Genomic DNA, 25,477 nt, shown 5'->3' on the forward strand with positions numbered 1-25,477 from the left:
GAATGGTAGTTCATAAGCCCCGCAGCCCACCGGGAGAGCGGAAGGATGACAGAGGCTAAGGAACTACAACTTCCAGGATGCTTTGCGGCTCTTTCACCGTCTTCAGCCCCTCTCGCAACTGTCCCCTTCGGCCCCTTCTCTATGCCGCACAGCCTGTTTAGAAGGGCTGGTCCGGTGGCTGAGCCTGGCGCTGTCCTGAGAGGGAGGGTTCGGTGTGGAAGAGGTGAGGGTGTCCGAAGCCCCTTTCTGGGTCGCGTGTCTAGTTGAACCCACCCTTTCCGCATCCTTATTCTTTTCCTGTCTTCTCTGAGGCGTCTCTACATTCTCACTACCGACCTGATTCTTCTGGTCGGGACCATTTTTGGGAGTTAGTATGTTCGGAGCTGGAGCTGCCAGCGAGCCTCAGCAGCTAGTTGAGAACGCAGCATTTGGTTCTGAATGAGCGTGTCCTCTCCCAAGGACCCTCCAGGCTCTGGCGTTGTCGTAGATTGCGCGGCTTGTTGGACGTTCCTCTGTAGCCCAGCTTCTCAGGTCTCTGCTCCTAAACTCGGCCTTAAAAGCTAGCCTAGCTTCTAGTAGCTGCTGTCTACAGTGCCCCGAGTCAAGGAGCGCCTTGGTTGTGGGGGTTTTGTTTTTGTTTTTCCTAATGATCTGTCTCCCTTCCCTTGTGGACCCTCAGGTACCGGTGACAATAAGATCAAACCTCGGAAGCATTTTAAATCCCGTTGAAGCACCCTTTTTGGTCACTCTGAACATTGTACAGGATTGTTTATGCCTTCTTAAAATCATTAGATTGTTACTGTTTTACTTGCCAAGTAAACCACAGTCCAGTCTCTTTTGCCGCTAGAAGTACCGATTGATACAAGGTATCCATTGCCCGTATCCATTGCCGTAGTCTGGTTAAAGGTTCTAAAAATTCTCTCGTGGAATATTGTTTTGTTAGGCACATTCTTTGTTTATTCGTAGGACCACTGTAAAGATCTGCTGTAGTTTTCCTAAGAGTGAAAAAAAAAAAAAGGTAGAAGGGTCATGAAAGACAGAAAAACCTGGGCTGTAGTTGGGGCTCGGAGTGATTAGGAAAGCTGTTTTCCTAATGGAGTCTCCCAGGGCTACCTTTTCGGACTGCTCTGAAGACAAATGAATGATAGAGGTATTTATGAAATTGCACACATGCTAGAGACACGTACATGTTCTACACACATCTTCAGTATTTGTGGCCTGGTTTAGAATTTCTCTTAATTTTTAGGATTGCTTTTTAAACTTTTTTTTTTTTTGGTAGAATGCTTTACTAAAAGGTGTGAGGCCCAAAGTTAAATTCCCACCACTGCACATAAATAAATAAATAAATAAATAAATAAATAAATAAATAAATAAATAAATAAATAAATGTCTCTAGTTTTAGCTGGGCAGTGGTGGTGCACACCTTTAATCCCAGTACTAGGGAGGCAGAGGTAGGCAGATCTCTGATTGAGTTCTAGGTAGGCAGATCTCTGATTGAGTTCTAGGCCAGCCTGGTTTACATAGCGAGAAAGTTCTACATAGAGAAACCCTGTCTCGGAAAACAGACACCAAAAAAAAAAAAAAAAAAATTGTTTCATCTTAGGTACCATTTAAGATTAAGTAATAAATGCTAATGATGGACACATTAGCTTTCTGTCAGGCAGTAAGACTTTGCACGTTTTTCTAGTTTAGTCCTTGTTCTTAATAAGGTGGAATTATGCCTGCTGTGCCCATTTCACACGAGGAGATGTCAGTAAGATCTCCTTATTGGATGCCTAAAAGGTTGTAAGGTCCAGTGTTTATTAGCTGCTAGACATTTTGTTAGGTTTTCTAAATACTGTTTATTTTTTACTATAAGCCAGTAAGGCAAGATAGCATTTCTCCAAGGCTCAGAAACAGCCATTGGCCTTTTGACTTTGAGACCCTATCAGGTGCTGTGGAGTTTTGATTATTGGGTTAAACCACAGTACCCACTTTTACCCAATTTAATTAAAGAGAACTTGTTTTCACCTAATTTTAGAACAGTTATAAGAAGAATTTGGAATCTCTTGGCTAGTATTATTTATTTTCTTTCCTTGGTCATGATCCCAAGAATTGGCCCCATAATTGACCACATGATTAATAAAATAATCATGAGTTCATGATACAGGCAAGATAATTCTGATTTAGTTGTTTTCCTTCATTTGTGGCAGGCACTTAAACAGCATACAGGGAGAGAGGGACATTTGTTAGCTATGTTCAACTATCTTTCCAGAGCCTAGAAGGGTGTCTCAGAGGTGGCACTCAGTAAATATTTGTTAATACATGAATTTACTTGTTCCATTTGGGCAAGCTTTGGCTGATGTTTGTATGTTCAACAAAACTATGGTGAATCCTTAGAGCGTCTGCTTCTCTTATAACATCCCCTTTGCTTGGGTATCCTAGCTGTCATGTGATCGTTCAGGAGGAAGATGATGTCTTGCCCTTTTTATAGTTCTCATAACACCTGGGAGTACTTGAACTCTATTACAAAATGAATGTTTGTGTCTGATAACATGATATGATGAGTCTGGACTCTGTGGCAGGTACTCTGCCAGATTCTTTCCTACATCCCTTATTTCTGGGAGCAGTTAGTAGTGTAACAGTTTCTGGAGAGATCCAGAAGGGACCTAGACCTGCCTTCCTTTCCCTCCAGATGAGCCGGACAAAGGGTGATGAGGAGGAATATTGGAACAGCTCCAAGTTCAAGGCTTTCACTTTTGATGATGAAGATGATGAGCTCTCACAGGTAGGTGTCCACAAGTGCTAAAAGGCATACCTTCCTCTCGGGTGCCTCTCTAAAGCTTCTCCTCTCCAGTAGGCTCAGAATGTTAGGTAGATCTTCAGAAAAGCCTGCATCGGCGACCTACCCTACACAAAAGACTTAACATCATCAACTAATGCCTAGAAAAGCCTTATCCTAGGTCAGTTTTCAAGGCTCTTGATATGGTGGGTAGCTCTGTGCTTTGGACCTGGGATAGGCAGCATTTCATGGTGCAGTCGCATGGTAGAACAAACTGTTTACCTCAGCCAGAAAGCAAAGAGAAATAGGACAGCATGCAGCATGGGGGCTCTACCCCTTAGGTTCTACTTCCTCCTCATAGGGCTGCACTGAAGACCAAACTTATAATGTATAGGTCTTTTGGGGACCTTCAAAATCTGAACATATAGTGGCCTGTGAGATGACTCAGCCAGTAAAGGTGCTTGCCACAAGCCCAGTGACTTGAGTTTAGTCTCCAGAACCGACTCTTTAAAGTCGTCTTGCTTCGTGAGGTTCTGTTGCTGTGACAAATGTGGTGACCAAAGGGAATTCAGGAAATGGCTTACTTCAACTCTCAGCTCTCTGGTCACACTCGATTCCCAAGAGATGTCAGTGCAGGAACCTGGAGGCAGAAGCTGAAGCAGAGGAATGTTGCTTATTGTCTTGCTTAGCCTGCTTTCTTGTAGCACCCATGACCTCCAGCCCAGGGCTGGCACTGCCCAAAGGCTAGTCGGGTGGGGGCATCTTCTCAGCTGAGGTCCCCTCTTCCCAAGTGCTTCTAACCTGTGTGAAGCTGACATAAAGCTAGCTACCACCACCTGTCCTTCTTTGCGGTGGAATGAGTATACCTGTATATACACATGATACATACATGCACACACACTAAATTAAAATTAGTAGCCTTCATGGAGAGAAGCCCTTAAAAAAGAGCTGACTTTATCCTTACAATTACCTTTTTAAAAAATTACAAATCTTTTATTCATGTGATAAAATTTTTTTGCTGTTATTACTATCTTTTTTTTTTTGAAACAGGGTCTCATGTAACCAAGGCTAACCTTAAACTTGATAGGTAGTTGATGAAGATCTTGAACTTTTGATCTTCCTGCCTCTGTCTCCCTTTTTAATTCTTTTTTGTTTGTTTGTTTTCGAGACAGGGTTTCTCTCTGTAACAGCTCTGGCTGTCTTGTAACTTGCTCTGTAGACCAGGCTTGCTTGAACTCAAAGATCTGCCTGCCTCGGCCTCCTGAGTGTTGGGATTAAAGGTGTGTGCCACCACCACCTGGCTCCTTTTTTACTTTTAAAGATTTTTTTTTTAAAAATATTTATTTATTATGTATACAATATTCTGTCTGTGTGTATGTCTGCAGGCCAGAAGAAGGCACCAGACCTCATTACAGATGGTTGTGAGCCACAATGTGGTTGCTGGGAATTGAACTCAGAACCTTTGGAAGAGCAGGCAATGCTCTTAACCACTGAACCATCTCTCCAGCCCCCAAGAATTTTTATTATATGTATTTATGTGTGAGGGTGCACACGAGCCACAGTTTGTGTGTTGAAGCCAGAGGACAGCTCATAGGAGTCAGTCCCTTCCACCCTGTGGGTCCTGAGGATTGAACTCAGGATCATCAGGCTTGGTGGCAAATACCTTTACTTGTTAGCCATCTTATAGGTTCCTGTTATTTTCATTTTCTATCTTCTTTTTGCCCCATTTTTCTGTCATAGCGTCTCACCGTATAACCCTAGCTGGCCTCAAACTCACAGAGATCTGCTGAGCTCTCTCTCTCTTTTTTTTTAAAGATTTATTTATTTATTACGTATACTATTGCCTGCATGTACACCTGCAGGCACCAGATCTCGTTACAGATGGTTGTGAGCCACCATGTGGTTGCTGGGAATTGAACTCAGGACCTTTGGAAGAACAGTCAGTGCTTTTTTTTTTTTTTTTTTTTTTTTTTTTTTGGTTTTTTCGAGACAGGGTTTCTCTGTGGTTTTGGAGCCTGTCCTGGAACTAGCTCTTGTAGACCAGGCTGGTCTCGAACTCACATAGATCCGCCTGCCTCTGCCTCCCGAGTGCTGGGATTAAAGGCGTGCGCCACCACCGCCCGGCTACAGTCAGTGCTTTTAACCGCTGAGCCATCTCTCCAGCCCCTGCTGATCTCTTGAGTGCTGGGATAAAATGTATGCTGCTGAATCCACATACCCAGGTTTTGTTGTTTTTTTTTTAATTAAAAAAATTTATTTTTTGTCTTTTATTATAGCTGCCTCCATCTCATGAGTGCTGGGATTACAGGCATTACCACCACACCCAGTTTATATCATTGCTATTTTTAAGATGGAATCTTGTATGTTACTTAGATTGATCACAAATTCTTGGACCCAAACCAAATTCCTGCTTTTGTCTTCCTGGCAGTTGGAACCAGAGGCACACACCCCTGCGCTTTGATAACTTGTTTTTGAAAAATGACCTATTTGGGAATAGGGAATAGTCATTTTTGGAGATGTAAGACTCAGATTTTGCAAACAAATCATAAATAGAATATGAATAGAATTCAAAAGTGATTGAATCTTCTACTGACCACAATGGTGTCTACAGTGCAACTTGATTTCTAGGTGGGGTTTAGACTACAGATAGTCTTTGGCACTCACTAAGTTAGCAGTGAGACAGGAGGGAAGTGAGCACGGCCAGACGACTGCTTTATGTCCCTCTTCAGTTAAAGGAATCCAAACGGGCAGTGAATAGCCTTCGAGACTTCGTGGATGACGACGATGACGATGACCTGGAGCGAGTCAGCTGGACTGGAGAACCCGTGGGAAGTAAGCTGAAGAGACCCTGCGAGGGGTTCTTGTCAGGAATGAAGTTCGGTCAGCCCAGACGTTAGCAGCAGGCAGAGCCACATGGAGAAGCAACAGGGACGCCTGTGTGACTGGATCTGCTGTGCAGTGGATGCTTGGCTGGCTGCTTCAGACTCATGGGGCGCTCGTTAACATTGCAGATTCCTAGGCCGTATGTGGTCATATTTGGGAGCTGTTAGCTTAAATAAACGAGCTGTTAAGTCATAACATGTTAGCAGAACTACAGCCCTTAGCCAACACGTTTTAAATATATAATACCACTTAATTTCTTCATAGACTCTGTTTAGGTAGTATAGCGTGATTTGAAAACAAAGAAAGGAATTGGCCGGACATGCCTTAATCTCAGCACTTGGGAGGTAGAGGTAGGTGGATCTCTTGGGTTTGAGGGCAGCTGGTCTACAAAGTAAGTTCCAGGACAGCCAGGGCTACCTGTCTTGGAAAAAAAAAAAAAACAGCAAACAAAAAAAGAGTGAACTAGAAAAAGCCCCAACCTAACACACACTTAACCTACTAAATTAGTTACTTTAGTAATTGTTCAAGAAACAGGAGAGGCAGAACTCTTTCCCAGTATCTGAGGGTTGTTTGGAGCTCCTTCCATTTGTTCATCCTAATGATTAGCCTACTTGATTGTATCTTTCCAGGCCTCCTGCTGGCCAGGACACCAGGGTCTCTTGAATAGGCTTAGATTTGTTGAATATTGGGTGTCAACGACTGATGTTGAGGAGACTTACTCAGTTCTTACCATCCTACAGGCATCTCATGGTCCATCAAAGAGACTGCTGGGAATAGCGGGTCAGTCCCTGAGGGGCGTGACCAGCTAAAGGGCCGAAACAGTTTCTACACACAGCTCCCCAAACCTCCATCCGCCTACTCCCTGAGCAGCTTCTTTAAAGGTAAGGAGTGGGTGAGGGACAGGGATGTCCTTCACTCATCAGGAAAGCTCGCACCGTTTTCATTGGCTGGAATTCTTATCTGAGCGGGCAGCTTAGTGCTAGGACTGGGAGGAATGAGAAGTCCTCAGCATGTGTAGAACATAAATGAAATTGACAGCCCTGTGTCAGGTACTAGAGAAACTACCTAGATCAGTATTCCTCCCTGCCTTTTATCGCCATCCTCTAGGTAACCTTTGTGTGTCCCTGGTGGGATTGCGTAATTGTGCAGCCACTTTGGAAGTTAGTGTGGCAGTTTTTATTTTTTTATTTATTTTTTTATTTTTTTATGGTTTATTTAGCTTTATTTTATGTACATTGGTGTGAAGGTGTCAGATCCCCTGGAACTGGATTTTCAGACAGTTGTGAGCTGCCATGTGGGTGCTGGGATTTGAACCCGGGTCCTCAGGAAGAGCAGTCAGTGCTCTTAACCGCTGAGCCATCTCTCCAGCCCCGTGTGGCAGTTTTTAAAAAGTTGACCAAAGGATTAGCATTTGAACCAGTTATCACTTCTAGGTAATTAATAAACGAACTGAATGCAGGCACTTGAGCAGATGTTTATATGCTAATGTGTGAAGATACACTGTTCACAATAGTCAAAAAGATCTAAATAGTGCATATGTTCCTTCTGCACTAAAAGGGTAAGCGAAACATGGACTACAGATAAAACAGACTGTTACTTAAATGGGAATGAAAGGTATGTGTATAACAGGGGTGAACTTTAGGGGATTGTACAGGGTGCAATAAGCCACAAAAGAGCAAACACTGTATTAACCGCACTCATGTTGATAGATGTTAGCTCGATTTGGGAAATAACCAGGCTAGCTAAAAGATAAACAATTATATTTTTATGTATTATAAGAGGAAAAACTCACAAAACAGGAATGAGAAGTCCAAGCTCAGCTGTGCCGCGAGGGAGCCACAGAGAGCGTGTACCTGGGCAGTGAGCCACATTTTTCCCCTGGGTCCCACCTCTTAAAGATAATTGGTTAACAGGGCTTCCCCATCAGATAGATAGACAGACAGACAGACAGACAGACAGACAGACAGACAGACAGACAGATAATTGGTTAACAAGGCTTTCTCATCAGATTTGGATGGGTGGAGGATGGATGGATGGATGGATGGATGGATGGATGGATGGATACGGAAGGTAGAATGGCAAGTTTGTCAAGAGTGTCCAGGTCTGTGGAGGGAGTGGAGAATTACTGTTCACAGGCAGAGAGTCTCAGGGATGGCGAGAGTCACTGTAGGACAGCGTGAAGATACTTCATGCCACTAAATTCTACACTTGAAGATGTTGAAAGTCACCGGGCGGTGGTGGTATTGCGCACCTTTAATCCCAGCATTCAGGAGGCAGAGGCAAGAGGATCTCTGAGTTTAAGGCCAGCCTGATCTACAGAGCGAGTTCCCAGAAAGGTTCCAAAGCTACAGAGAAACCCTGTCTCAAAAAAACAAAAACAACAATAACAAAAATCTATGAAAGTGGTAAATTTTGTGCTGGCTTAGACAGCACATATATTAAAATTGGAACAACATAGAGAAGATTAGCATAGCCCCTGCGAAAAGATGACACACAAATTTGCGAGATGTTCCATATTTTTACATTTTATAAAACCAAAAAAAGTGGTAAATTTTATGTATAATTTACTTAAAATTTTTCTCTCTCACCTTTGTTTTACTAGGACATCAGATTTCTGAAGTTGAATAAAAAATTTTATTGTATTTTATTTTGTTTTTTATTTGTATGAGTGTTTTTTTCCTTTATATATGTCTGTGCACCATTTGCATGCCTGAGGCCTACAGAGACCAGGAGAAGGTGTTGGTGCCCTTCAGACTGGAGTTACACATGGTTGTGAGCCACCATGTGGTTCCTGGGCATCAATCTGATCCTCTGGAAGGGCAGCCAGTGCTCTTAACTCTGAGCCATCTCTCCGTCCCTGAATAAAAGCTTTCTAAAGCCTGCTTCTCCATAGTGTATGTCAGGCTCTATGTGCCCCGTAGCCTCACCAAGTGTGGGTGGTCTGACTTGAACTGTTGATATCTTCCTGCTGTGTTCTTTCCCTCAGGCAGAACTAGACCTGGGAGTTTCCAGTCCCTGTCTGATGGTGAGCTTCAGCCCCTTTTCTTGATTGCTATTTAGGGTACAGCCTGGAGAATCACAGGACAGGTGGTAATTGGATGAGTAGATTAACTTCCTCTGAACCTAGAGAAAGTGTCTGGTGCTACGTGAGGAGGTAGAAGTCACATAGGCTTCATTGCCGGGAAGACTGCTTGGCCTGCAGGCAGGAAAGAACGTAGTTTTACCTTTGGCCATGGAGGTGCCCCAGGAGACAAACGGGTGGGTTGTTCTGTTTTTTTGAAGGAGGTTTCATTGGGTAGATAGCACAGTGGGTATAGGAACTTACATCTAGGCTGGTGTCTTAGTCACTGTACACCATGATGAAGGCAACTAGTGTAAGAGGAAAGCACTTCATTACAGCTGCTTACAGTTTCAAAGATTTAGTCCATTATATTCATGGCAGGAAACATGGCGGCATGTGTTGCAAGGGGAGGGCCTCTTGTTCGTCCCAGCTGCCCAGAACCGAAATAACCACACAAAGCCTGTATTAATTAAATCACTGCTTGGCCCATTAGTTCTAACTTCTTATTGGCTAACTCTTATACTTTAACCCATTTCTGTTAATCTCTATATCACCACATGGCAGTGGCTTACCAGCAAACTCTGGCAGCAGATCCATGATGGCTCTCCCATTCTACCTTTCTTCCTCCCAGCATTCAGTTCTGTCTTCCCGCTTACTTAAGTTTTGCCCCATCAACAGGCCAAGGCAATTTCTTTATTCATTAACCAAGAAAAGTAACACATAGACAGAAGGACCTCCCACATCAAGCATGCATGACACTGGAGCAGTATCTGAGAACTACGTCCTGACCCATAGGTAGAGAGAGAGACTCTGGGCTTGTCCTGGGCTTTGGAATCCTCAGAGCCTGTCCTCACTGACACACTTCCTCCAACAAGGCTACACCTCTTGATCCTTCTAATCCTTTTAAATAGTGCCACTCCCTGGCGACTAAGCATTCAAATACATGAGCATATGGGGGTCATTCTTATTCAAACCACCATGGCTGGTTGACCTGCACTTGCTCCCTGTTCTCAGAGTTGTTCTTGACCTCCACACTTCTGGTATGCCTTAAACTTGCCTGCATATGTACTTACACGCACACACGCATGTGTGCACATATAACGGGAAGGAAGCAGGAGAGAAAAGAATGATAAGAAACAGGCAGCATAGCTGGGCGGTGGTAGGGCATGCCTTTAATCCCAGCACTCAAGAGGCAGAGGAAGGTGGATCTCTGTGAGTAAGAGGCCAACCTGGTCTGCAGAGGGAGTTCCAGGACAGTCAGATTACACAGAGAAACCCTGTCTTGAAAGAAGCCAAAAGGAAAACAAAACAGTACACAGTGCCTTCTAAACTGGTTTCTGGTTCCTTTTCAGCTCTGTCAGACACACCTTCTAAAAGTTATGCTCCAGAACTGGGGAGGCCTAAGGGGGAATACAGAGTGAGTTACAGAATTTCTCTTCCTTTTTCCTCTCTATACTTACTTAGTTGTAAAATTACATTTATTTATGGTGTGTGTGTGTGTGTATGTGTTGGCCACATACCAGGTACAGATGTGGCACTCAGGGGACAACTTGAGGGAGTTGGTTCTCTCCCTGGGTCATTAGGTTTCTATCAAGTACCTCTCTGCAAAATCATGTCACCAACCTTGATTTTGTTTTTCTGAAATCTGGTCTCCCTCTGTAGCCTAGGCCAGAGCCTGGCATTCACCAGATAGTCCACACTGGTCCAGAACTTACAGGAATTCTCTTGTCTTTTAGTCTTTCAAGTGTTGAGATAATAGTTGTGAACAATCATGTTCACTTCAGTTATATCTTAATATCAGTGTGACAGTTCTTTCCCATAGAGTATTTCTCCCATAGGTCAATGATTGAATTTGAGGCATAGATCTGGTACACTAGTAATTCTGAGCCTTTAATTTATGATTCATGTGTTGCTAATATTCCAGGACTATAGCAACGACTGGAGCCCCAGTGATACAGTGCGACGCCTCCGCCGGGGCAAGGTAAGGCTACTGACGAGAAAATTCTTATAGGAAGTCTTTGGCAAGGTGAATAGCATATTCCACAGGAAGGATTTCTTGACTTGACTTCCTTTCCTGTTCCCATTTCTGAGTTGGAGTGGTTTTTAGGAGCAAAGCAAATCTACTCAAGTTAGGAGCAAGCTGCAAAATCTTTGACTCTCTGGGGTTTGGAGTGGCTTCGCCAGCATTGGGGAAACAGTGGTGGATGAGCGTAGCCGTGGTGGTAGAGCACATCTGTAATGCTAGCACTCGGGAGGCGGGGGCAAGGAAGTGGCAGGTGTAAAGCTACCCTGGGATGCAGAGTGGAGGCCCTCTCGAACCTGCTCTTACCCCACAAGAAAGAGTTAATTTTTGTACATGGTGTAGGATAAGTGTTGAGGTTAGTTTTTTCTTTTTTAATATAGATCCCAATCTTTCTTAGCACTGTTGGAAAGACTTTTTCTCATTGAAACTTGGGAGGTTTTTTTTTTTTATTTATTTTTAAATCAGTTGATTATTTAGTGATTTCTTGTGTGGAATTCTAGGAGAGCAGGTGAGTGTTTTGGCGGGCTAGGAGCAGGAGCGCATTACTGTCAGCATGGACAGAAGGACTGTTTAAGGCTGATAGAAGTTTTCTGTGTCTCTGTTGTGGTAGCTACTAGGATGTAGGCACTTTCAAAGCTGAGCTATTCACTTGCATAGGGTGAGTTTTATTGTATGAAAGTTACACATGAAGAAAAAGTGATTCTCTGTTGGCTTGATCAAGACTTGAAGGCATCAGCATCCTCCAGGGCATCACATGGAACTAGGGTATGGTGGGACCTGCAGGTTCACAGAGCACAAAGAGCAGTGTGTGAATACAGAGGTTCTCTCTGGATGTTTCCTTTCATTGTTGCCCTTCCCTCACTCTCCAGTGACCAAGGAATATGAGCAGTTGTCTCCCTTACATACTCTCTGTGTTCTTACTCTGCAGGTCTGCTCACTAGAACGGTTCCGCTCCTTACAGGACAAGCTGCAGCTCCTAGAGGAGGCAGTAAGCATGCACGATGGAAACGTCATCACTGCGGTAAGTGTGAGCTGTGTTCTCAGCTGTTCAGTAGCTCCTGAAAATCAAGACTGGTTACACAGTAGGGTGCATGTCAAGAGCCTGGCTTTCTTTCTGAGGCATAGGGTTCTCAGAAAGTTTGCTCCCAGCTCAGCCAGTGGGACATGCATTCTATGTGGTACTGTTCGTTGTCACCAGAAATCAGAAGGCTGCCTTTATCTTATGCAAAGTCCCCTGGCAGCAGAACTGTGTGAGAGTAGTTTCTCAGCAGACAGGAGGTGGAGTATCTCAGCCAGTGTGATACCTAGAACATGGCTCGGTTCCAGGTGTCCGTCCTTTCCTCCTGCCCCACAGAGAGGGTGCACTCTTGCAGTGATTTGTTGACAGACTTTCTCTGTCCCACCAGTCAGCTCTGTCCTGCCAGCTAGCTCCCAAATAGCTACACAGAGACCTATTAATTATAAACACTCGGCCAATAACTTAAGCTTTTTACTAACTAGCTCTTACATCTTAAACTAACCTACATTTCTTATCTATGCTCTACCACATGGTGGTACCTTTTTTCAGCACATCATGTTTATAGCCTTCTTCTTCTGTGTCTAGCTGGCAACCCCCGTGACTCCTCCTTCCCAGCATCCTCTCAGATTGCTTCTCCCTCCTTAGCCTCTTCCTGCCTAGCTATTGGCCAGTCAGCTCTTTATTAACAACAATAGCAGCACATCTTCACAGTGTACGAAAGGATTATTCCACATTAGTGATTCCTAATAGGTCACTGGCCTTGTTCCTACCCATGGGGTAGTCAGGGCAGCCTTTGGATGTGATACACAGGATGCACAGTCTCTGTCTCTTTCCTTCTAGGTTCTGATCTTCCTGAAGAGGACCCTGAGCAAAGGTGAGCATGGTTTGAGGGAGGTCTCCACTCAGCAACACCTGCGGCTTTTATGTCAGAATTCACTAGGATCAAGTCTAGTTCAGAGGCAGTTGGGGTGGCCTGTGACTTAAGAGGACAGCCTTCTGGGTGGGGTTGTATCTGTTGAGAACACTCGGGCTGTGTGTTTGAGGCAGTGAGAAGTACCTGCTGTTGGTGTGACTGAGAACTCCGAGGCCGACTGAGTGTTGCTCTAGACCAGCAGTTCTCAACCTGTGGGTCATATCAGACATCTACATTACAGTTCATGACAGTAGCAGTGAAAATAATTTTGTGGTTGGGGGTCACCACAACATGAGGAACTTAAAGGGTCTCAGCATTAGGAAGGGTACGAGCCATGGCTGTAGAGCGTAGAGGCTATTGATGGTGATGGGTTGAGATCAGGAAGAGCCCATTAGCTTTGCTGGGCTTTCATGAGATGCTTCAGATGTGCGAGCAGAGAAGCCAGTCTCAGACTTGAGTGTTAGGTTGCTTCACTTCTTTCTCCACTTAACTACGTGCAGAGATCCTCTTCCGAGAACTGGAGGTACGCCAGGTGGCCCTGAGACATCTCATTCATTTCCTTAAAGAAATAGGGGACCAAAAGCTGCTTTTAGATCTCTTCAGGTAAGATCTGAGCTTCTGGTCTATGAAGTTTATTAGGTGCATTTTCAGAGAACTCAGTGGGGGGCAGAGTGCAAAAAAATTGAAGACACTGTCCTTTTCCAGAAACACCTAGAAAACAAGCTCTTAAAATGTGCCGGAATAGTTACACCAGGATAGCTACAGGATACAGCCTGGTAGCACGGCAGGGGTGCTAGGAGTCAGCCCCAAAGTAAGCCATACCTGGACTGTGTGTGTGCTATTACGCATTATCCTGTTATCTTGTGCAAGTCACTAGATTTCCTGAGAGTGGGTTTTTCCCCTTATAAAATGGAGTCTACCACACAGGGTAACAGACTGAAGTGAGTAGGCTAGAACAATCTGTTGTATTAATCAGTGTTTGCCAAGCATTTTCTTATACATCACTGGATTAAAGGTTCCCTCTTGTACAAGTGTAACCAGTGATAAGCACAGTAGAAAAGGAGGTGTCAGATTCCCCATGGGAGTCTCACGGAAGCGCTCGGATTTGGGTTGCACTAGGAGGCTAGGTGAGAGGTGGACTGTCTGCTTGGTGGCCTTCTACCATCTTTTCCTTCTCTCATCCACTCAGTGGGGGTGATTTCCTGCTCCTGGATTAAACTGTGTGCATGTTTTATCCTTTCCTCGGTGTCAGTGAAGGTGTTAGAACCCTGTAGGGTTTGTGGCCTGTGGTCAGGCTGGTGTGGGAGAGCAGTTTTCCTGGCTAGGTCAGAAGGAACTGGCTACAGTAGATGTGCCCACAGAGGCAGGCTGGTGCTCTTCCTGGCTTTCCTTTCCAGTCGGAGAAGTCTTGTCAAGCATCACTTCTGTGCCACGGCAGTGTTGTTAATTATGATCTCTTCAGAATAAGGAGGGAACAAAGACCAGCTGCATTATTCTCTGCATGAATGAAATGAATTGTATAGAACGTCTGTTGCCAAGATTGTTTTGACAGAAAACAGTTTTTTATGTAAAGAAACAAACACACATTTGGCCAAGGGCTAGTGTCGTCTGTTTAAGCTCTTAGTGCCCTGCCCTGCCTGTGTCATTTAGTCATAACTAAATTAGGGAACAGTAGGTCCATAAGTCACCCTGTGTTTTGAAGGGGTTGAGGTGGGAGAAATGTAAGAGTAGGGGCTGGAGAGGTGGCTCAGCGGTTAAGAGCATTGTCTGCTCTTCCAGGGGTTCTGAGTTCAATTCCCAGCAACTACCTTGTGGCTCACAACCATCTGTACTGGGATCAGATTCCTTCTTCCTCTGTCTTCAGAGAAGACAGAGCACTCATACACATAAGATACATGAATAAATAAATCTTTAAAAAAAAGAAATACAAGTGTAGGGCTTGTGTCATTATGTCGAGACGATGAGTGGAACTGTTCTTTCTAGAGCTTGTTGGAATGCCACACCTCAGTAGATTAAACTGTCCTGCTTCCTTCTGCTTTCCCCAGGTTCCTAGACAGAACAGAAGAGCTGGCGGTAAGTGTGGTGTTTGTTTCTGTTGGGAGTCTGTTTACCAGGTATCTAAGCCAAAACCCAGCCTAGCCACCAAGCTGTCCTGCCAATTGGATTGTTCCCTTTTCTTTGTTGATGCGATCTATAAGACAGGTATCCAGAAAATGACACTGCCCACCCTATTCCCCAATCACACACATAAACATCTACAGTCTAGAAGAACTCTCTGAGAGTAAAGAATTTGGGTTTCTAGAGCATAGAAAGTCTACTTACAAGCTGAGATGGCTCGGCAGATAAAATGCTCACTATGCAAGCATGAGAACCCTTTGTCTGGGTCCCCAGGATCTGTTGAAAAGTTGGGTACAGTAGCTATGCATCTGTAAGTCCAGTGCTGAGGCAGTGGAGACAAGAGGATTCCAGACACTTGCTGACCTGGAAGTCTGGCCTCTGGTGCAGTGAGTGTCCCTGGCTCAGAAGTTAGGAGTGTGTATTGCTCCTATGTCAGGCAGCTCGTAACTACCTGTAACTTCAGCTTTAGGAGCTCTCATGTCTTTTGCTCCTCACGCACCTGCACTCAAGCATGTGTGGACACACTTAGAATAAATCTATAAACAGACAATGTGGAGAGCAATAGAGAAAGTGCCAGATATTGGCCTCTGGCTCCTCCACATACACAAACACAGGCAAGTATACACACACACACACACACACACACACACACACATTCACTTAGTACTCTTCCTTTCTCATTCTCTTTTCTTCCCTGTGTGTGTGTGTGCCCCTCTCTTTGTGCTCATATGTGTGCTTAGAGAAGTGCTATGCCTCTGAGTGCTATCTCCGCTCTTTCTCTTCCAAGGAAACATGATAGCTTAAAATTCTGTTTTTTGTTTTTTGCTTTTTTTTTGTAGCTGACCCATTATCGAGAGCATTTAAACATCCAGGACCCCGAAAAACGAAAAGAATTTCTTAAGACATGCATTGGGTAAGTATGGGGAAAGCAGTTTTATATAGATGTAGTCAGGAGAAGAAAAGAGGATGAGCTGAATGGTGGTGGCACACACCTTTAATCCTAGCACTCAGGAGGCAGAGGCAGATGCATCTCTGTGAGTTTGAGGCCAGCATGGTCTACAAGAGCTAGTTCCAGGAGGACAGGCTCCAAAGCTACAGAGAAGCCCTGTCTCAAAAGACAAAAAACAACAACAAAAGAAGAGAATGGAGTGGAGTGGGTGGTTCAGATTTAATCTTAATGTAATAAAATTAAAAGGTAATACTTTTTTATGTACCTGATGCATTTTTTTGTGCTATGGGTCTTGAAGCCTGAGAGTTTCAGGACTGCTGCTCTAGTGCAAGCTTTCATCTCAAATGTAAATCTTCATTAAGAGCAAACAAAACCCCAGATGTTACTGTTCTGATAGAATGCTAAGTGTTCTTGGAAGTAACTAATTTTATTGTTGCCTTTCCTTTGCTATAGGAAAGGCTTCCTCGGGTTAAGCTGAAATGAGCTTTTTGATGATGTGGGATTCCTCTCTGTATGCTGTGATAACCATTAATGAATAAAGAAACTGCCTTGGCCTGTTGATAGGGCAGGACTTAGGTAGGCGGGGAAAACTAAACTGAATGCTGGGAGAAAGGAGGCAGAGTCAGGAAGAAGCCATGTAGCACCACTGGAGACAGATGCTGGGAACTTTACCTGGTAAGCCACAGCCATGTGGCGATACACAGATTACTAGAAACGGGTTAAATTAAGACATAAGTGTTAGCCAATAAGAAACTAGAGCTAATGGGCCAAGCAGTGTTTTAATAAGATAGTTTCTGTGTTATTATTTTGGGGCTGAGCAGTCAGAAACAAACAAGCTGCTCTCCATACTAGAAATTGGCGCCCATCGTGGGGCTTGAACCCACAATCCTGAGATTAAGAGTCTTATACTCTACCAACTGAGCTAGACGGGCACCAACAAGTGGCCTCCCTACAACATTTCAGTATCTTTCTATGCAGCTCATAGTCTCCCAGTGGCCCCTGCTCCTCAAGGCCCAGTGTTCACAGTTGTTTCAGGATTCCTGGGTCACATTTAGAAGTGCTTGTCAGCTGGGTGCTGGTGGTATTCACCTTTAATCTTAGCATTTGGGAGGCAGAGGCAAGTAGGTCTGAGTTCAAGGCCAGTCTGGTTTACATTGAGAGTTCCAGGACAGCCAGGGCTATACAAAGAAACGCTGTCTCAAAAAAAAAAAAAGGACAAATTTGCTTATCTATAAAATCCCTAATTTTAATGTTACCAGACAGATAGCTGTGACTTACCTGGGACAGTAATTGATTTCAGAATTCTTTCTGCGGTGATTAGAGGAACAGGCAACACTGTGTCTAAAGCAGTGGTTCTCCACCTGTGGGTCATGACCCCTGTAGTAGTCATATATGAGATATTTATATTACAATTTATAATAGTAGTAAAATTACAGATATGAAGTAGCAACAGGAGTAGAAATAATTTTATGGTTGGGACTCACCACAACATGAGGAGTTGTATTAAGGGTTCACAGCCTAGAAAGAAGGCTAAATCTACCTAAAAGGTATATTTAAGGTGCCTTCCACTGTCCTGTGTCCCAGACTGGCTTTGAACTTGTTATATAATCGAGAATGACCTTGAAATCCTGAACCTCCTAGCTCCACCTCACAAGTGCTGATTTACAAACATGTGTCATGCTACCACATCTGCTAAAGACATAGATTTCTGTAGATTGGTACAATCTTTGGATATTTGCCAACCTACCACCATGTTGTGTAATTTAATTTGCTTTTTATTACTCTGCTCTAAAAATAGTTAACAGATTAAGTAGAGTTCAGCACAGCAAGGCACAGAGCTTTGTGAGCACTTGATGATGGGCTCACTTACCAGCTTTGTGACTCACTCACCAAATAAGCTGATCCTTACTCCTACCACAACACAGTCACTTAGAGCTGTGCATTTTGCGAACTTTCAGGAGATCCCTTTTAAATTTTCAAAATCACAATCTCTCTCTCTCTCTTTTGAAATAGAGTATTATGTAGTCCAGGCTGACCTTGAATTCTCTCTGTAGTCAAGTGTGACCTTGATATTCTGCTTCTCATATTTCCACCTTGTGAAAGCTGGGATAATAGGCATTCACCACCTCACTGGTCTATGCAGTGCTGGGGATTGAACCTGGGACTTCATGCATGCTGGGCAAGCCCTACACCATCCATGTTACATCCCTAGCTCCAGTTGGAAAAGCTCACATGCAACATCCGACTAGGTTTGCTCTGTCTCCTGCTTTTCTCTCTTGGGACACTGTAAAGGGGCATTGAGAGCAGACATGCTAAAACCATGATGTTACACAAGTTCGAATTAGTCTTAATAGTAAAAACTCAGAGACAGATATTAGGGGGTGAAAGCTGAAAGGTAAGAGAAGCAAAACAGCAAGCTGCTAGTTCTTACCTCTATAAAATTCTCAGATCAAATGGGATATCATGTCTCCACAAGTCCTCAGACTGAATGTCTTCTCTATGAAACCTCATAGTGAATCCTGAGCTCCTGTTTCCTCCTGCCTTATAGTCTTCTCTCCACCCAGCCATATCACTTCCCATCTCCACCTCCTTAGTGCTGAGATTAAAGGCGTGCGCCACCACTGCTTGGCTTTGTTACTCTTTTAGACTGATTCAGTCTCTTGTTACCCAGGGTGGCCTTGAACTCATAGAGACCCCTCTGCCTCTGCCTCTGCCTCCTGAGTCGTGGGATTAAAGATGTGTGCCACTATTGCCTGGTCTTTATGGCTAACTAGTGTGGCTAGCTCTGCACTTGGATCTTTGGACAATCTTTATTAAAGCACAAACAAAGTATCACCACACTGTGAGCCTCGGAGGGTTTAACAGCCATTTGGTATTGTTGGATTTGGTTTGCTTTTCATATAAAAAAAAAAAGACACTAACTTGTGGCCCTTTACCAGTTTGCCATTTTCAGCAGAAGATTCTGCACACATACAAGACCATTACACGCTCCTGGAACGCCAGATCATCATTGAGGTTAGACTCCTCTCTGCTTTCTGCATTCAACGTGTAGGCCACTCCTTGGCTCTGCACATGCCGTTTTCCCACACAGACTCTTAATTCTGCTCTTTTTCCTTGATTGTTCTTAGGCATGCTGCTAGTCTGGAAGTATTTCGTATTTCCTCTTTATTCCAGATTGTTTCTATCATCTCCACTGTCAAAATTTCTTCCCTTCCTTCCTCCCTTCTTTTCTTCCTTTTTCTTTTTTTCCTTTCTTTTTGTTTTTGAGACAGGCTGGCCTAGAGCTCACTATGTAAAAAGGCCGTGAACTCTTGATCTTCCTGACTCCCTCTCCCAAATGAAGGGATCACAGGCATGCAATACCAAGCTCAGCTGTTGAAATCTCTTAGTTAAACTTAAAATCTACGACCCATTTATGGAATTTAGTCCTCCCTGGGATGTCCTAAGCAATTTCTGTGTTTTTCTTTTTTGCTTCATTCTTAGGGTGGGAAGCACAACTGTTGTAGTAGGGTAGGTTTTTCCCTGCCTTTCGCCATGGACACTGCTCCTTTTTTCACTTGGCTCACTCCGTCACAGGCAAACGATCGCCATCTAGAGTCTGCAGGGCAGACTGAGATCTTCCGAAAGCACCCGCGCAAAGCCTCCATCCTCAACATGCCCCTGGTGACAACGCTTTTCTATGCCTGCTTCTATCACTACACGGAGTCCGAGGTACAGGCGGAGTAAGCACGGAGCATTGTTCAAATCCAGTGTTGTGAGGTGTCGTCAGCGGGCTTGTGTAGTTTTAGAAATCACCCCAAACTTCTCAGGCCCTCATGAGAGTGAGAGAGCCAAAAGGGACAAAGGTTTAGGAGGGTTTGTGTGGTCATGTGTGGCTGACATGCTAGCAGGGTACTGGGTGTCTCTGGTGCTGCCTCCCTTAGAGAGAGAACAGTATCATGGCAATGGATTGCTCTCTATTTACAATGATTCTTTTTTTTTTAATCTTATGTGGTTTATTTTCCCACATACATGTCTGGGTACCAGTACATGCCTGGTGCCTATGGAGGCCAAACAGGGTATGTGATCCCCTGGGACTGGAATTACAGATGGTGGTGAGCTGCCCCATGGATGCTGGAAATTAAAGCCAGGTCCTCTGCAGGAGCAGCCGGTGCTCTTGACCACTGAGTCACCTCTCCAGCCCTCTTTTCTTTTTTAAAAGTTTAGACCTGAGCCAGGCGGTGGTGGTGCATGCCTTTAATTCCAGCACTTGGGTGATGTCATCAAAGTTTCTTCTCCCCTTTCGTCCTAGGGGACCTTCAGCAGTCCCATCAACCTGAAGAAGACATTTAAGGTAGCATTTCATTAGTTCTTTTGTAGAGTAGTGTCAGAGTTTTGCATGGAGGGTATGTTACGTGATAACCCTGTACACGTCCAGGGTTAATGGTAGAAAGCTAGGAGTTTGTGGGAAGTGAGAGGATCTTAATGTTACTGTGTGCAGCAGTGTGGGGCTTAGAAGATTGGGGATCTTAGATGACCTGAGAAATTCATTGATTTTGTTTTTCATTTTACATACCAACCCCAGTTCCTCCTCCCTCCCCTTCTCCTGTCTCTCCTCACCTCCCCCATTCCATCCCCTATCCACTCCTGAGAGGGGATAAGAGATTCAACAGAGTCTGGCATACCAAGTTGAGCAGGACCAGGCCCTTCCCCCTATATCAAGACTGAGCAAGGTATCCCACCATAGGGAATGGGCTCCAGAAAGCCAGTCTATGCACAGGGATGAGTAGAAATCCATTAGTTTTAAGGGACAGAATCAGTACCAGAAATATAGGCACTTTTCTAAAATTCTGAAGTACTCAGTGGATGCATTTCTGTTTCTCCACACCTCTTCTGGCCGCTGCCCTTCAGATCCCAGATAAGCAGTATGTGCTGACAGCCTTGGCGGCTCGTGCCAAGCTTCGAGCCTGGAATGATGTTGATGCCCTCTTCACCACAAAGGTAGGTGTCCTGACACCTGTGCTTCTGAGGCTGCTGGAGCGAGAAAACCTTCGTAGGCCTCTCAAGTTCTAGGTGCCGACGAATTTTCTTCTAGCCTTCAGTGTTCCAAAATTTTAGATGTAAAGAAAATGTGAAAAAAATAGTCTAGTGTCTACCTACTAATTTATTAGCATTTTGAATTTTCTTCTTTTTTTTTTTTTTTTTTTTGTAACCTGGCTGTCCTGGAACTCGCTTTGTAGAGACCAACCAGGCTGGCCTCGAACTCACAGAGATCCACCTGTCTCTACCTCCTGAGTGTTGAGATTAAAGGTGTGCACCACCATAGCACAGCTTTTGCTTTTTCGTATACATTTTTTTTCAGAGCCATTTGAAAGTAAACTGTATATATATATCACTTTATTATTCAAGCATTTATCTAAGTAATACATCTCAAGAAATTTAATATTAATACAATTATATTATCATAAATATCTGCTATATATGCATCACTTTTAAATTAGAGGTCGTTACTGTTTTTAGTTGTGTTTTTGGTAAACTTTTATTTGAAGGTATATAATTAGCTACAGGCTTCCTGCTGTATTTAGAAGTGAAGATGTATTTATCCTATATTATTACCATACTCCTATTTTTCTTTTCCTTGAAAAACATTGTTTTTTATTTCTGTGTATTTGAAATTTTTTGGTTTTGTTTTTTAAATCTCATATAAATTAGATCTTGTAGTTTTTTCTGTGTCTGGTTTACTTCTCTTAGCATAATAACCTCCAGGTTAGTCCATGCTGTCATACATTGCAGGATCTTCTTTTGAATGAACACCATTCCATTGTGTATATATGTGTGTACATGTATGCACATATACACCACAGTTTCATTTTCTGTTTTTCTAATGATAGACACCTTTTTCCTATTTTAGGCCATTGTGGATAATGCTGTAATTCATATAGGAATGATGACATTAATTTTTAAATTATGTCGTGTGTGTGTATGTGTGTGTGTGTGTATATGGTTTCTTTCTCAGGATTGGTTTATCTGAGGTCTTTTGTGGGTCCTTACAAATTGGCTTAAATTTTAAATATAAATATTTTTTCATTCTAACCTTGAGAATTTTCTGCTTTTTCTTCTTAATTATCATTTAGTTATGTTAACTACTAATGCAACCAACACTGTCTACAGAAGTATATAATGAGTTAGGAGGGCTGGGGCTGTGCTCAGTGGTAGTGGAGTGTATAGGTAGCGTACACGAAGCCTGAACTCATTTTTCAGCATAAATAGGAAGAGGTTCTTTGTCTACCTGCTCCAGCCTCACTGGGGAAAGAAAGTGCTGATGTCACTGCTTCCCAGACCTCACTGTGCTTTACAAATGAGCGAGTTCATGTGTGTGTAAAGATGGCCAAGCAGAATCTTTCTCTACTGACAAACTCATGGTGTGTAGGGTATTCATCTCTTACTCCATTTAGGAGCGTTCTACCCTCTACATTCCTTGACTTTTCTGAAAAATCCATCTCTCACTGTTTCTCCACCCCTCATCTTGTCTGTCTACCATGCTTTCCTGATCTGATCATGAAACACAAGCGAGATGAGGCCAGTGTGTTGGGGATGTCTGGCCCACCTGCTGCTTTCCTTTCTTCCAGAACTGGTTGGGTTACACCAAGAAGAGAGCGCCCATTGGCTTCCATCGAGTCGTGGAAATTTTGCACAAGAACAGTGCCCCTGTCCAGGTAATGGCTCTGAAAAAGAGCTGGTGATGGGGACCTGAGCTGTTCTCATTTTCTTAGTGGTAGCACGATGGCTGTGCTGGGCCTTGAGATAGAAATGGGCAGGGAGGAACATTCCTGTACAGATACTCCTAGACCTTCCTTGAGGAGCCATATGGAGAGTTACGCACTGTTCCTGTGATTTAGGATTGCTTGTAGGCACAGATGTCAAGGGACAGTAGGCATGCCCTGGACCAGCACTAGAGCACTGCCTTGTGGTCTGTGTATCTGGCTGTAGGGTAAGAAGGACTGTCCTTCCCCTTCTCCTGAGGCAGCAAGGACATGATGCATCACCTCATTTCCCACTGCAGAATCATGGTTCATAATGGCACTGGCAGACATTGGTATTGAATTCTTCCTCCTCCTTTAGAAATTATGTTTTTCTACCTAGGGAGCCCTGTGTTTTCACCATTAATCAGAGTCCTTTCTCCTACAGATACTGCAGGACTATGTCAATCTGGTGGAAGATGTGGACACAAAGTTGAATTTAGCCACTAAGCTCAAGTGCCATGATGTTGTCATTGATGTGAGTCCCCAAGAAGGAAACCCTGAGTGAGGTCCTGGGTGGAGAGTCGGGGACAGCATTTGCCCCAGATCCCGAAATATTTCAGCAGTTTCGACTGAATGGACCAGATGGTCTGGCAAGAATGAGTTTGGATACCAACACTCTTGTTTGTTTTCAGTCTTCCAACTGAGTTCTGTCAGCTTTTAGGCTGAATTTGGGGTCTTTAGAACTGAATCAAGCTGTACAAGCTCTGTAGGGTGTCTCTCTCCAGGATGGGGTCTATGGATGCTATGCATCCTAACTATACTTTATTGTTCCTTCCCTGAGCACAGGGGCAAAGAAACAGTGACATAAAGAGTGAGTCCCTCAGAGAAGGCTGAGTAGGGATTTGATTGTGTTTTGGTGTACAGACCTGCCGAGACCTGAAGGACCGCCAGCAGTTGCTTGCATACAGGAGCAAAGTTGATAAAGGATCTGTTGAGGAAGAGAAAATCGATGCCATTCTCAACAGCTCGGTAAGTATCTCCACTTACCCTCCAGTGAGCCTAGGAAACTGTTCACAAAATAGCATCAAGTGTCCACTCCCAAGACCTAGGCAGGTGCACTTAGCTGAGCTACATGGATACAAGACTCAGCTGTGAGCTGAAGTAGCAAAAGCAGTGTTCTTCACAGCAGACGTCACTCTTGAGATATAAAACAACAGAAGAGTAACCTAAGACCTCAACATGAAGCTTAGTTGAGAGTGCTGATCAAGGTTTAACCTAGCAGATAGCAAGAACTACAGAGCACATGATACGGACTCAATATCCAGGCTATATGCTCCCTTAGGACATGGTGGTGACCTGCCTGTCGGCAATAAGAAGGCAATGAAATAGAATCAGTTGTCTGGGAAGTCCTGCCAGTTATCTCTCACAGTGTGAAATTGCTGAGCTTTTCACCACCATGGAACTTAGTATTAGGAATTTTCACACCTGTGCTTGCTCACTAGCGAATCTCTGCAGTAAGGAGGGCAGAGCCAGATTAACACTCTAAAATACAAAACAGGTATTTAATCTATCTATATCTGAATAATTAGCCAGCTAGCTAGCCTAATTGACAAGTTCTAGGCTAGAGAGATCTTATCTCAAAAAACAAGGTGGATAGCGTCTGAGAGTTTAACACAATCTCTGCTGGTGCATGGCTACAGTCCTGACCCTTGGGAAGCTACAGCAGGGAGATCAGGAGTTTGATGTTAGCCTGGGCTATACACTGAGTTCAAGGCTAGACTGGGCTACGTAGAGACACCCAATCTCAAACAAAAAAACAGCCCCCAGGGCTGGAGAGATGGCTCAGTGGTTAAGAGCATTGCCTGCTCTTCCAAAGGTCATGAGTTCAATTCCCAGCAACCACATGGTGGCTCACAACCATCTGTAATGAGGTTTGGTGCCCTCTTCTGGCCTGCAGACACAGACAGACAGAATACTGTATACATAATAAATAAATAAATAAATATTTAAAAAAAAAAAAACAGCCCCCAATCCAATCCTTATTTTCGTTCCCTCTTTTATTTCATGGTAATGAGAACTGATCACGCCTTTGTTGTTTGTTTTTCCACAGCAAATTCGATGGAAGAACTAAGTGTCACTTGCTACCCTGAAACCTGCCTCACTTCTCATTTCTGCCTATGGAAACAGAGCTTTCCTCTTGGGAGGGTCACAGCATTCAACCACTTGAGCGTGTCATTTACAGGCAGTGCCTGCTGCTTTGGGGACAGAAACCAGCATCTGAGACATGATCTTCAGGCTGATCTGTGCACGGGACAGATCTAAAGTCTAGTATCTGAGGCTCACAGGAAGGATGCTCTGCCTCTGGTGCTTACCCAGGTGGGAGCCCATCCTGGGTAAGATGTCAGAGAGACATGACTGCCCCAGAAGGACATCTGGACTAAGAGCTACAGGTGTCACAGGGTGGTCATGACATTCCTCTCAGCCATGATGACCGAGGACCTGGTGTTGGACATTGGCATTTCTGCTCCACAGGAAGTCAGAACAGAACTAAATTGGCTCTTTGAGGGCCATAGGAAGGAGTACCAGTATTGCTCAGGACCTGCTGGAAACCAGACTCATTTTTCTCAAGCACAGGGCCATACATCTTAGGACAGACTCTTCCTAGACATTGGGTATCTTCAGCCAGCACCCATCTGCTGTCCCTGTCTACTTTTCGTTCCTAACTTAGGGTCCCATTCTCATGTGCACACTGGACAGTGTGCCGTCTGCTTCACCTGGTCTTTGCCTTCAGCCTCAGTCTTACATGGAATTCAGATTCACCAGTGCTGGAGTACTCTTCTTATAGGCAAAAGTCTTTCACTAGAAACAGCCACAAGTCTCCCCTGGGCCACTGTGGCAGTACCTCACTTGGATATCTCGATAGGGGTTTGTTCCCCACTTGCCCTGCTGGGGACTTCAGCAATGTTAGATTCTGCCCTGTGCCCCCTGAACTGGATTTCCCTACACTCCTAATAAAACTGCTGCGGTCT

At 44.1% G+C, this 25,477-nt stretch overlaps 1 protein-coding gene and 1 non-coding gene across 2 annotated transcripts; both read left to right on the plus strand.

Annotated features, from left to right (window-relative positions):
- The first annotated feature begins 90 nt into the window (after positions 1-90).
- On the plus strand, positions 91-25,477 carry Vipas39 (VPS33B interacting protein, apical-basolateral polarity regulator, spe-39 homolog). Its single transcript, XM_057783020.1, has 20 exons — positions 91-223; positions 2,675-2,767; positions 5,491-5,593; positions 6,385-6,525; positions 8,631-8,669; positions 10,058-10,122; positions 10,630-10,686; positions 11,657-11,749; positions 12,587-12,620; positions 13,160-13,262; positions 14,705-14,732; positions 15,617-15,690; positions 18,666-18,741; positions 19,303-19,437; positions 20,018-20,059; positions 20,617-20,706; positions 22,335-22,421; positions 22,894-22,983; positions 23,373-23,477; positions 24,559-25,477. The coding sequence occupies exons 2-20, from the start codon at positions 2,675-2,677 to the stop codon at positions 24,577-24,579; spliced, it is 1,476 nt and encodes a 491-aa protein (XP_057639003.1). The 5' UTR covers positions 91-223; the 3' UTR covers positions 24,580-25,477.
- On the plus strand, positions 8,059-8,165 carry LOC130883257 (U6 spliceosomal RNA). Its single transcript, XR_009057943.1, has one exon. It is a non-coding gene; the product is annotated as a U6 spliceosomal RNA (small nuclear RNA).

This window comes from Chionomys nivalis, chromosome 10, assembly GCF_950005125.1.
Source record: "Chionomys nivalis chromosome 10, mChiNiv1.1, whole genome shotgun sequence".
Lineage (NCBI taxonomy): Eukaryota > Metazoa > Chordata > Mammalia > Rodentia > Cricetidae > Chionomys > Chionomys nivalis.

Bases quoted from the DNA above. Each gene is read 5' to 3' on its own strand.
- Vipas39 (XM_057783020.1), top strand. From the start codon at position 2,675: ATGAGCCGGACAAAGGGTGATGAGGAGGAATATTGGAACAGCTCCAAG. The intron at 2,768-5,490 runs GTAGGTGTCCAC...GTCCCTCTTCAG, and splicing joins AAGATGATGAGCTCTCACAG to TTAAAGGAATCCAAACGGGC. The intron at 6,526-8,630 runs GTAAGGAGTGGG...TCTTTCCCTCAG, and splicing joins CCTGAGCAGCTTCTTTAAAG to GCAGAACTAGACCTGGGAGT.